The sequence below is a fragment of the Berghia stephanieae genome, chromosome 1 (assembly GCF_034508935.2).
Source record: "Berghia stephanieae isolate SIO BIC M18660-M18661 chromosome 1, UCSD_Bste_1.3, whole genome shotgun sequence".
Taxonomy (NCBI): Eukaryota; Metazoa; Mollusca; class Gastropoda; order Nudibranchia; family Aeolidiidae; genus Berghia; species Berghia stephanieae.
Window position 1 is genome coordinate 87,831,511 of NC_088360.1, and position 13,202 is coordinate 87,844,712.

At 35.2% G+C, this 13,202-nt stretch overlaps 1 protein-coding gene across 1 annotated transcript in view; it reads left to right on the forward strand.

Annotated features, from left to right (window-relative positions):
- Positions 1-1,226: 1,226 nt before the first annotated feature.
- LOC144960594 (urethanase-like) overlaps positions 1,227-13,202 on the forward strand; it is a 13,805-nt gene continuing 1,829 nt past the window's right edge. Inside the window, exons 1-9 of the mRNA XM_078893824.1 lie at positions 1,227-1,360; positions 5,108-5,247; positions 7,041-7,167; positions 8,077-8,249; positions 8,964-9,103; positions 10,373-10,573; positions 11,594-11,665; positions 11,959-12,115; positions 13,070-13,129. Coding sequence (XP_078749950.1) covers positions 1,353-1,360; positions 5,108-5,247; positions 7,041-7,167; positions 8,077-8,249; positions 8,964-9,103; positions 10,373-10,573; positions 11,594-11,665; positions 11,959-12,115; positions 13,070-13,129 — 1,078 coding nt within the window. The 5' untranslated portion in view covers positions 1,227-1,352. The remainder of the gene's footprint in view (positions 1,361-5,107; positions 5,248-7,040; positions 7,168-8,076; positions 8,250-8,963; positions 9,104-10,372; positions 10,574-11,593; positions 11,666-11,958; positions 12,116-13,069; positions 13,130-13,202) is intronic.

The window sequence follows — 13,202 nt, forward strand, 5'->3', positions numbered from 1 at the left end:
AAACATGCCCATGTTATGCTGAGCAAAATGACCAATTGTGTCGTTGGATATAAATCCCACATATATAAATAGCTGTTCACTAATTTTTATTGAAATGATTTAAAAACGCATAGCGCCCGACAAAGGCACAGTGGAATTCAATAAAGCCATATGAAAAAAAAATGCCCACAAACGTTCCGGCTGATAAGCGTCATGGGGGGAGGGGGTGTTGTCTAAAAGCGGATATCTTCTAAAAATAAAAAGAAAGAGAGAGAGAGAGAGAGAAAAAAGAAAATAAAGAAAACAATGCAATACAATCAGCCCTTCAGAGATGCGTAGTATTCTTAATTTTGACATAGACAATCGAAAAAGAGCTTAATGTTAAATTGTGACAATGCACATTATCATTGTGTAAAAATAGATAGTATGCAGATGACGTCACTCAGGCCTTTGTTATTGTTTTTGCCATCCGCGTTTGTGAGTTGTTCTCACTAAACTGTATTAACCAGACTATAAAAGTTCATGGTTACACAGAGTTTGTGTGTTGGTCCGTTATACTTCCGGATGGCAATGTTGTGAACTCCTTGGCCAAGCGCATTCTATTTATATGATAAATGCTCACAAACGTTAGTGCTGACTGATTCGGCTCTTTGGTATAGATAGAATGCGCTTGGCCAAGGAGTTCACAACATTGCCATCCGGAAGTATAACGGACCAACACACAAACTCTGTGTAACCATGAACTTTTATAGTCTGGTTACTACAGTTTAGTGAGAACAACTCAGAAACGCGGATGGCAAAAACAATAACAAAGGCCTGAGTGACGTCATCTTCGAACTATCTATATAGATAGGTCACTCAGGTCTTTGTTATTGTTTTTTGCCATCCACATTTATGAGTAATGCTCACTGAACTGTATTAACCTGACTATAAACGTTCATGGATACACACAGTTTTGTGTGTTGGTCCGTTATACTTCCGGATGGCAATGTTATGAGCTTCTTAGCCAAGCGCATACTATCTATATAAACATATATGTGTATTAAATATAGTTGTGCACCCTCCTTTGTATTTTCCCATTCTACCCTTCCAGGTATTTTTGTCCTTTTGTGTTACTTATTTTTTTTCTTTTCAAACACATCGGCATAACGTGCTATCGTGCAGTAATCGATTTACTATGGTGTGTAAAATTGCTACATTATCACAACACATGTCGATGACCTATTTTGTACTATACTAATTTGATTATCGCAACCGTGAGGTTTCATTTTGTTGACTTTTCATAATATTCCCAAGATTGGATGCTTCTTTTTCTTGCTTCTTGTTTACTCCCGTTTATTTTTGCAATCTGGAACTATATTTTATAGGCAGTAATGACAGAGTAAGTATTAATGATCTGATATATGCCAGCGAGAGTTGTAGGTGTCATTTATATGGGTCATAGCTACCTGTATGCCACTTTTCATGTTTTCAATCCGAATGTGCACGATTTTAGCCTAATTCACCCTACTACAATGAATATGAAGAAAATATATGTTTTAACTCAGTTATTTCCCTTGTTTGATATAGTTGCTATTGGGCCTTAAACCGAAACGATATGATTGGTTGTTAGAGTGGTTCTATAGCAGATGTTTTTTTTTTACAGATCTTGGTAACCTGTATGCAAATTGTCATGCTTTCAATCCGAATTTACACGGTTTTAGCCTAATCCCCCTACTTAAATGATTATTATAGTATTCAGCTTTGTTTTTGTTTCTTTTGTTTTTTTTCCCACGTCATATAAGCGTAATCTTTTAATCCTGATTAATATATGAAAAGATGGCATTTCTAGCACTTTTTAAGTGTGATATAATTTTTACCATCAAAAGTAAGTGACTTTAAAGGCTGCTGCTGTCACTAAATGTTAACATTATCAATGACATGTCTCTGATTAACGGATACGGCGTGAACCAGTTAACTGCCGTACTCTATAAAGACACGTGGTTAAAAATTTGGGCAGAAAACTCGCGAGGTACCCTTAGGCCCCGTGTCCACCAAAACAGAACTGAATCGACTAATAAGCGTCAGTCTTTCGAGAAAAAAGAAATAGGACACCATCATTTTCGAATAGATAGTATGCGCTATAACGGACTAACACACAGAACTATGTGTAACCTTAAACGTTCATAGTCTGGTTAATACAGTTTAGTGAGCGTCACTCATAAACGCGGATGGCAAAAAACAATAACAAAGACGTGAGTGACATCATCTTCATTCTATCTATACCTGATTACTAAACGCCAAGAAACCCGTGTCCACTGACACCAATCCGGAACGAGACGTCTTTAGCCCATTTCCGTCAAGAGGCTAGGAACGGAACGTTTGATGAGTCATCAGCTACTTCCTTCGTTTGAGATTGATAAAAAACACATTTTTTCGCTCAAATCTAAAAAAATATCAGCATCGAACTTAACACCTCAAAATTAGTCTAACCTTAGCGTATGCGTTTATTTTACATGCGTTTTACCATAATTAAATTTTATTTGGTATTTTTAAAAAATGATTTCAAGAATGACCTTGTGACACAGTTTTCTTATTTAATTTCCCACCAACCCCTTTTGTGTACAGAATATTTTTCTCATAAAACTCATTCATTCATATTATCTCTTTTGCGACTGACTACTACACTCACAAGAACAACAACAACAACAACTACTACTACTACTACTACTACTACTACTACTACTACTACTACTACTACTACTACTACTACTACTACTATTACTACTACTACTACTTCTACTACTACTACTACTACTACTACTACTACTACTACTACTACTACTACTATACTACTACTACTACTACTACTACTACTACTACTACTACTACTACTACTACTACTACTACTATACTACTACTGCTGCTGCTGCGACTACTACTATTACTACTACTACTACCACTACTAACTACTACTACCACTACTACTACTACTACTACTACTACTACTACTACTACTACTACTACTAACTACTACTACTAGTAGTAAGTAGTAGCATAGTAGTAGTAGTAGTAGCAGTAGTAGTAGTAGTAGTAGTAGTAGTAGTAGTAGTAGTAGTAGTAGTAGTAGTAATGCTGTTGCTACTGCCACTTCTATTATCCCCTCCTCTTCCTTCTCCTCCTCCTCCTCCTAAAACTACTACCACTACTACTACTACTACTACTACTACTACTACTACTACTACTACTACTACTACTACTACTACTACTACTACTACTACTTCTACTACTTCTACTACTACTACTACCAGCACCACCAAAATAAACTACATATGCTACTTTTCCCCTCCTCCTCCAACACCACCACCTCCTTCACCACCAACACCACCACCACCTCCTCCTCCTCTTCATCCTCCTCTTCCTCCTCCTCCTCCTCCTCCTCCTCCTCAGCCTACTACTACTACTACTACTACTACTACTACTACTACTACTACTACTACTACTACTACTACTACTACTACTACTACTACTACTACTTCGGTGCTGATTCGCGTAGAACTTATTTTCATCTTGATAAATCATTACGATACAACCACTTTCCTTCCTGTTAATATTTCTATTAGGAGGTTCGATAGCTCAGTTGGTATAGCACTCGCTTCATACGCAAATGGCCAGAGATCAATCCCGGGTGAAGTCCACCCAGCAGTGATTGGGTAACTGGGTCTGTTTGATCTTGCGGAAACTACTTTGCTTTAGACTACCGTCCTCTTTAAAGGGTAGCATCAATACTCTTCAACAGTCGTAACGTCACTTCCTTCCTTATGACGCATGGTAACTTAGTTACACTGGCTCTAAACTATCGGAACAATGGCGGACGCCCGTATTAAATATTCCTCAGGCGAGCATAAAAGCGTATCCAGAGGGAAAAAAAACACACATAAATTTGATCATGTTTTGACTTTTACACATTCTGATCACAAGGCATATGAAAAGTTCTAGCCAGCATGAAGAATAAAAAGTAATGATTTTCTTTGTTTAAAACCAAGATGGCCGCCGTTGCCGGGCGGCGTGACATCAGACTACTGAATCCAATTATTGTTGTATGAGTATCGTTCACTCTCCTTTGTTGTTGAACCGAAATGAGATGAATGGGATTAGATTGTAAACGTGGGTTATAGATAGAACTTAACTGACGTCACGCAACTCTTTTGTATTGTTTTTAACAGGCCATGTTATGAGTAGTTCTCACTAAAATAGTTAATATTCGGTTGGCTGAGAAGCTCATAACATCCGGAAGTATATCATACTCACAAACATGGATGGCAAAAAACAATAACAAAGACCTTAGTGACGTCATCTTCGTTCATATCTATATAAATCACACTATCTATAGATAGAACGAAGTTGACGCCACGAGGGTGTTTGTTATTGTTTTTTGACATCCACGTTTATGAGTACTTCTCACTAAACTATTAACCAGACTATAAAAGTTCATGGTTACACACAATTTTGTGTGTTGGTCCGTTATACTCCCGGATAGCAATGTTATGAGCTTCTTAGCCAAGCGCATACTATCTATAAACGGTCAAGGTTACACTGATATTTGTGTGGTTTTATTTACTATTGTATAGTAGAGAGCACTAACATCATGATAACTCTTTGCAGGTCGTAACAATGACAATGGGCATGATCTATATTGCATTTCCATGTACTCGAGGTCATTGGTCACATTGCAAAGCGTGCTCAAAATGGTCATTTTGCTCAGCACGACTCATGGGTATGTTTACAACTTTCATAAACAAGGCAACGTGTTTAGATACATTAAGATGTACAATCGCTGTACAGCAACAAATCATATGATCGATGACTAGTTTGGACTAAAACATGAATATAGATCACTCCCATTAGATCGCAATATTATAAATTTTCCATTCATGATAAATTCCAGAGAAAAACGGCGTTCGCATAAGTTAAAGGTCGTTTATTATTATACCTTGCAAACAATTTGAAAAAAAAATAATGAGATTGAATAAATAAATGAAATGAGATAAATTGTGATGCATTTCTTTGTCCGAGAAAAGATTGACGAATATGGAAAGCCAATGTTGATGTGTGAAGATAGATGTTATTGAATAACTTTTCTTTTCAGACAAGAGAATAATAGGGTTAGCGAGAATTCTGAATGGTTCATTCCATCTGTTCACCATTCACTGACCGAGGAGGAGGTCAAGACGATATCAGATGACCTCAACTACCATTGTTCACCGCAGTTAATATCTGCAATTACAAGTAAGGGGTATGTAGAATAATGTATGTCGCACAATTGAAAAAAAAAACGCCTTTTAAAACTTTTACGGAGTACTAGAATTTTTTTACTTCAAATATCAATGAATCAAGATGACCTTCATTTTATTAATAATTCTTAAACTTAAGGTGATTTTTGAAGAGGGAGGACTTGTCATATTAGTTAATTGATAGATACCTGTTTCGGTTGCAAAATTCATGGTGTGACTCTTGGTTGATTTGTGCCAGAGTGTAAGCATGATGACGTCATGATTATCCGTCTTTATTTAACTCTATTTATAAAGAATGTTGTAGTCTATGTTTTAACATTTTAAATCGTTTTTGTATGGTTTAACTACCCCCCCCCCCCCAAGACAAACAAACAAACACAATTGGCATATTGGTTTAGAAATGACTTCAGACCCATTGCAATGATATCGAGTTTTAACCAAAATATATTACAGCTAACTGTTTTATTTTAGTCAATATAATATGGCTATTGTGCACTTAATATTATAAGTGTGATAAGAAATATTTTGGGTTCCTTATCCCAACCTAATTCATATTTTGTGTTGGTTTTAAGAAGTTTTACATCAGCATACCCAGACCACTCAAGAGATAAAGCGCGCAAAATATTCGAGATGGAAAGGCCGTTTGCTGTGAAAGGGAGATGATAAGCCATACATAGGCTGTGAAAGGGAGATGAAAGGCTGTGTTCTTGAAAAGGAAATGAATATTTAGTGAATAACTTTTGGCTCGGAGGTTCGAGTACGGCTTTGTTGTCTTGTGGTATGACATTCGCATTCCGATCGGAAGGTCTTGGGTTCGAGTCCCGCTTTGAGCGGCTCATAGTCGAGTCCTTGGAAAAGGCTCTTAATTCATATTCTTTCAAATGTAAAATAGGCACCTGACCGTTTACAGCTGCTTTGTTTCTGTCGGAAAAATTTGTAATAGCCTAACAGGCGTCATGTCTCGTGCTATTACGTGTTGCTGTTGGCCAGGGACCCTTTGTAAAGTGCATTGAGTATGTTTAGTGGATATAAAAGCCCAAGTCTTTTTTTTTTATCGCCATGGAATCGAAAAGTTAAATCCTTGGAAATGGCTCTTTACTCACAATTTCACACCGAAGTCAGCGATAAAATTAGTAGCAGTGTTGTCTCTCTGTCAAATAAATAAAATGTAATATATCCTTAAAAGGTAATAGCTCGTCCTTCATGTTAACTGTTGTTGTTGGCTTGGGACATCTTGCAAGACGCTTTGAAGGCGCTCTGAGAACAGAAATTGAATATCTCTATTTAAAAGTTCAAATGAAAAAAAAATATCCAGGTAAAAGACCAAGGGGAAAAAACATGCCAAAGATTTAAAGCTCATACATTTTTGAATAATGTCAATGATTAATACTAATAATGATGATGATAAATGATGATGATGATGATGATGATGATGATGATGATGATGACGATGATGACGACGACAACGACGACGACGACAACGATGATGACGGTGATAGTGATGATGATGATGATAATGATGATAATGACGGCGACGACGACGACAACGATGATGATGGTGATGATGATGATGATGATAATGATGATAATGACGACGACGACGACAACGATGATGATGGTGATGATGTTGATGATGATGATGATGACGATGCTGATGGGTTTTTTATGATATGGATTGTTGAACTTATGAATTCGACTTCATTTTGGTGGCTGACCTTGATATTATTGTAATGATACTTATTTGGTAAATAGTAAGTGTACAATTAATCCATTCTTCATTTCAATCAGAATACACCTCAAACTCGCTGAAATCTCTGGATGAATTGGACACTTTGAGCGGATATCTGCCAGAGGTGAAATACCCAAGAATCCCTGGACGAAAACCAACTCAAGGAGAAAATACCGGAAATGCTTGGTAGCCTTTGTTTTCATGTCTATTTTTTTACACATTAGAAAAGTTATTGCGTTCATTTTTCATATAAATTTTATTTAAAGGTTCCGTGAATTATTTGAAATGAGGGATGATTGTTATCAATGAAAGTAAAATTGAGATCCATCTCGTGATAATAGGAGAAACTTTGTATATTCTAAAGAATATTTGAAAAGAAAATAAACAAAAAATATAAAATTAGATATTTGTTTACATTTTGCAAAAGTCACTTAGACTAAGATTTTCTAATTTGAGTCATTATTTTTTATTGTGAAATATGTCAATTTGCTTCGACAGAAGCACACGTTTTAAAGAGAAAAGAAACAGTGAAACACCAGATGATACTCTTATTGAAATGTTTGCTTGATTCACTGACGGCTGCATCTGCTTTTTAAATACATACTTTTTAAAAATTGATCACACTTCTACTTTTGGTTGATAAAATAGTGAACTTTCAAGCAAAAAGACTTTGAAAACATATTAAACAACATTCAACATTGTCATTTACTTTTGCCTAAATATTACTAGACGGCTATCACCCATTTAAATATTTCGACTATCTTTCAAGACGTTTAATTCTTGAGTCTATTTTAAATTACTCAAGGGGTCTTAATTAGAACTGTAAAACTGAACTTATAGAAATTATTTTTATTATTACCTTAACTATTATATTGAAAATCCAATCCCAGTATAGCCTAACATTTTGACTTTTCTTTAGAGACATTAAGTTCACTCTCGACACTTTAGTGAAACAAATTGAATCAAATAGAATTGTTTCTTCGACTCCAAAACCTGAATCCAGTGTGATTATATATAGCTGTTGTTGTTTTCAGTTTTGTTGTTGTTTTTGTTGTTGTTATTGTTAACATCGCTGTTGTTCTTATTTATGTGCAGGGCCTGGTTGTGCGATATTACTGGAGCTCCCAAAGGCAAGTTGTCCGGGAAGAAGGTGGCGATAAAGGACAATGTAGCAGTGGCTGGTGTCCCCATGTCTAATGGTAGCCGTGTGCTGGAGGGTTATGTACCTGAATACGACGCTACTATTGTCACTCGTATCTTGGATGCTGGTATGCAGTAGGCTGCAATTTGTTTGTTCTTTGTTTTATAAAAATTGAATTGACATTTTTCATGACAAGAAAATAAGAGATGATAGTCAATTTTGGACATATAGAAATTGAATTGACATTTTTCATGACAAGAAAATAAGAGATGATAGTCTATTTTGGACAGCTGTAGATTATCATATAATAAAGACGAGAGAAATGGAGTATGAACACGAAAGGCTTTTCCTGCAAAAGGAAACATTTTCAAACGGATACATTGATCAATTGTGATCGTTAATTTACGTGCATTATTTTAAAAATAAATTCAGACTTTTTAATGATTTAAGGTTTTGTAATACAGATTTTTATTTCTATTTTTTTCAAACACCATTTTATCAAAGTTTTCTTTTTACCAAGACATCGAGCTTATCATGTATTGAAGAGAGATATTTTAAACCAATCGTGTCAAACTTTTAACACTATTCCTCCTGATGTTAATCATCGTCTTAACTCGTACTTTTCAATGTATTCCTTTTGTGTAATCTGCCAAAATTAGGTTTATGGACAACATTTCGGCTTTAAAATGCGCCAAGAAAGCGCTATATATATCGGTTGTTTTGTTTCCTATTTCATCATTCTAAAAGTCAGACGATTTATTAAAGGAAAAATGTGTGTTGCTCGTTTAATGAAATACAAGAGATATAATGTTAAAGTTTTCGCTCTTATCATCTTCATTAGGTGGTCGCATTGTGGGAAAGACTGCTTGTGACGACTTTTGCTGCAGTGCCATGGGGTACTCATCTGTGGAAGGATACATACACCTTCCTGATACTCCAGACTTCATGGTGGGCGGATCCAGTGGTGGCTCTACTGTTTTGGTAAGAATTCATTCCAACACACCCTTCTCCCTTGAACTTTATTGTATGTATGTCTGAAAGTCAAAGATAAATTCTGATCTTTTATCAAAAGAAAGTAGACACGTTGAATGTGTTAGATTGACAACTTCTGCATTATCCTACGCTTTTTTTGATGTGCTATTTAATAAATAGATCACCAAATGTATCTATTTGTTCTCAATTTAAAAAAAGAATCTTCATTCTACAAATGTTGCGTTTTTGGGGCCATTTTTGGGATTCTCTTTAAAAACTGATCCTTGTATTACCTTGGTATTAAATTCTAAGTTAATCAATTATTTACCAATTAGAAAAAAAGGAGAGGGAGGGTTATTTTGCAATTTTTCAGATATAGAATTTTGTATAAATTAACATTTTGTCTCTTGATTGGTTTTATTTTGATCAAAGACTCGAATGTCAAGGTAAGGATTTTAAGCTCAATTATTTAAATGTGTTTTCTCTGGTACACATGTTACCCACCGTCTCAAAGCGTTATTATGTCGGTGATGAAACTGGGGTTAATTTCGATTCTACATGGTAACGAATTAATACAATTTATTACTTTGCAAAATACTCAAGGCTTGTAGTTCCTCTCACTTTAATTCTAAGTTCACTTTTTGGGGTCTAATGTTTGGAGGAGGTGGGTCACAAATAAGATGTTTAAAATCACAAAAACATCAACAGTATCAAGAATCATGAAGTATCATCAGTAACAACTATCAAGAATCATGAAGTATCAACTATCAAGATTCCTACACTGGACATTTTTATTTAATCGATTTGAACCAAGATTGTAGTTAGTCTCTGTTTTTTTATAGAGATAACTAAAATCCTATTTCTGTCGTTACTTCGTCGAATTGTTTCAACGACTAATAATTATAGGTTTATATTAATAGCGCATTTGTCTGCTTGTATTAATGCGTTTGTTCGTTTTATTTCTTTTGTTATTTGTTTTTTAAAATGTAATGTGCAATCATAATTTTGTTAATACGAATTTATTCTAATTCCAACTCATTTCCATAATAAACGATAGAGCAAGGTTTTGTTATGTTTGGCTTCCTTTGGAAATGTATACGTACATACCTCATTCCTTGAGTTTGAAAAAAATAAAAGCGATATTATATGGGACTAATATTTCCAGTCTTAAAATTGTCATAACCGTATAATGTGTAATATATTTTAATATTTTGAAAAGTTAGGTCCTTATTTTCAAGATTACTAGTGAAAACATAAATCTATTTACGAATTCCCCAGGTTGCCACCGGTGAAGTAGACATTGCCATTGCTGCTGATCAAGGTGGCTCCATTCGTATCCCATCTGCCTGGAGTGGTGTAGTAGGTTTAAAGCCAACCCATGGTCTTGTCCCCTACACTGGCATCGTGTCCATAGAACCAACCCTGGATCACGTTGGCCCCGTGGCTAGGTCTGTTGCTGACTGTGCATTATTTTTAGAGGTTTGTTGTGCTTATTTATCCCATATAGTTATAGTGTATGTCTTCCCTGTTTTTAGGTGTTCTGTTTTTATGGATAAGTACTGAGTAAAAAATAACTAGATGGTTATCCAATATTCCTTAATTTAAATTATGGCTTCCTTTTTATAATTGCGACATTGAGAAAGACACTTTATACACATTATCCCATATGACTCTGGTTTAAATTGAGCACCTTGATTTAGGCAGTGACGGATATTATAAAAGGTTTAGTATAAATTCGTTTTATATAGCCTACAAGGGGAATAAAAAAGCATAAGGGAGAGCATTGAGAATATTTAATCGTAGAAATTCGATTCAAAATAAGTAGTTATGTATTTAATAAAGCAATTTGATTGAGCATTAGATTTATGTTTTTCATATTTTGCGAAAGAGACGATCCATAATATCCAAATTTGGTTCTAGACGACGTGCACATATTAGCAGGTCCGGTAACGGAGCGCAATTATGGAATTGTTTTAATATTGTTGTAATGGACAATATTTTGCTTTGATTTGGTTTGAGAGTATTTCCATTACAACCATGAGGACATAGTAATTTGGTACACGCCGGCTGTAGAGAATGCCATTCCTTTGTTCATCTTTCCAAACACTTTAGAAAGTATATAATGCATTTTATGTACCAAATAAGGGGCTTTAAAACCATCATTTTATTCCACACGTATTTATCAAACGTTTTCATGCGAAAGTTGACGACCACGAATAAAATTGTATGATCAAAATGCGTGGAATCTAAGATGATCTTTTAAAAAATGACATTAATGAATCTAATTTTTTTGCGATCTGTAGGTATATATAGATATTTAATATTCTATCCTTGATAAATTAACCGCAAACATGAACGTGTTGAATGGGCGGATTCTAATTCTAGAGAATGGTTATCGGTTATTTCAGCATGCACGGGTAGAGAATGGTCATGATGCAATCAGTTATCATAAAATTATGCATGATGAATGTTAATCTTTGTTTATACATTTTGTTTAAGGTTTTGGCTGGGAATAACGGGATCGATCCTCGGCAAAGAGCAGAGATTGTTGTCCCGGAATACAGTAAATTGGTAACTTAATTTTCCCATCATAACATTAAATTACTAGACTTATTTATTTTTTGTATATTTGTAACCATTATCATTTTAATTCCTTGATATATTCTAAAAACTATAGCCCATTGACTGATTTTGAAAATTATAGTTTTGATGAAGTAGAAATGACTTGAATTAATTCGCGACGTACATGATTTAGTGAAACCAATTTGTATAGTAGGACATTAGAGTATGGCATATTCCTATCACTCTTTATCAGCCTTTTTGTACATTTTAAATAGGATTTTAAAACCAATTTATATTCACAGTTAGAGAACGAGACAGGGTTTAAACTGGGTACATTGAAGGAGGGTTTTGAAACCTGCGATGAGGAAGTCAGGAGTATGGTCAGGTCATTCTTGGAAGGGGTGACATCCTGTAAGAATCTATCATGTGCTGATGTATCCACGCCGCTTCATGGAGTCGGTAATATATGTTAAGATACATAATTCCATCCTACGATCTGATTTTTTTGTGTGTCTGTGTATCTAAATCAGAGCCATAAAAAGATTATTCGTTCAACTTTTGTTTCATAAATAACAAACACACAAACAAACACACAAACACACACACACACAGACATACACGGAGAGACAGAGAGAGAGAGAGTGTGAGAGATAGAGGGAGAAGGAGAGAGATAGATGGATAGATAGATGGAGAGAGAGAGAGAGAGAGAGAGAGAGAGAGAGAGAGAGAGAGAGAGAGAGAGCAGTATTATGTATGTGGGCATACATGAATCCTGATTCGCATCCTCTTTTCTGCTCAATGTAATTGTGAAACTTGAAAAAGATGTGATATTAGGGTGAATTAAGTCAAGTCTTAAATTAACGACGTTTATGGACGTACCAGTGTGCAAAAAAATACATCAAGAATCAAAATAATTAATTATGATCTATAGAAAATTCTTTAATCAGTATCCAAATCGCGTCAGAAATGGTTGTCATGAAGTTTGTTTATTCAGAAAATGAAATTTAGCAATGAGGATGGGGCTATAGCGACTATACTCATTTACAGGACTGATATCCTAAAATATCATGGGCTCATTGTTGTAACGGAAATTATGCTCTCAAACCAACGCAAAATATTGTCCATTACTACAATGTTTCAAGCCCATAAGTGCGTTCCGTCATACGACATGCGGATAGATTGTATTATTTTTGTGATGAGAAATCTGATTCCATTTGATGTTTCGTTTGTCACAGTACTCTTTTCGATTTTGCTGTGAGAATTGGAGACTCATGGATGTCGGAATAAATTCATGTCATGAATTGTTTGGTGATAGCAAGCCACGTAAGCGCTAATCGACCAATAGAGTTAATCCCCATTTTCTTCCGTGCATCAAATAAGTTTTCATAATACCATTTCAATCTTATATTACAGCTGTGCATATTTACACTCCAGTTACCATGCAGGGCACTCGGACTAATTTCCAAATGGGAAGTAAGATGAGTTTTCTTTTATGAATGACTGTGTGTTCATCTGTATCTGTGTGTGTGTGTGTGTGGTTTTTTTT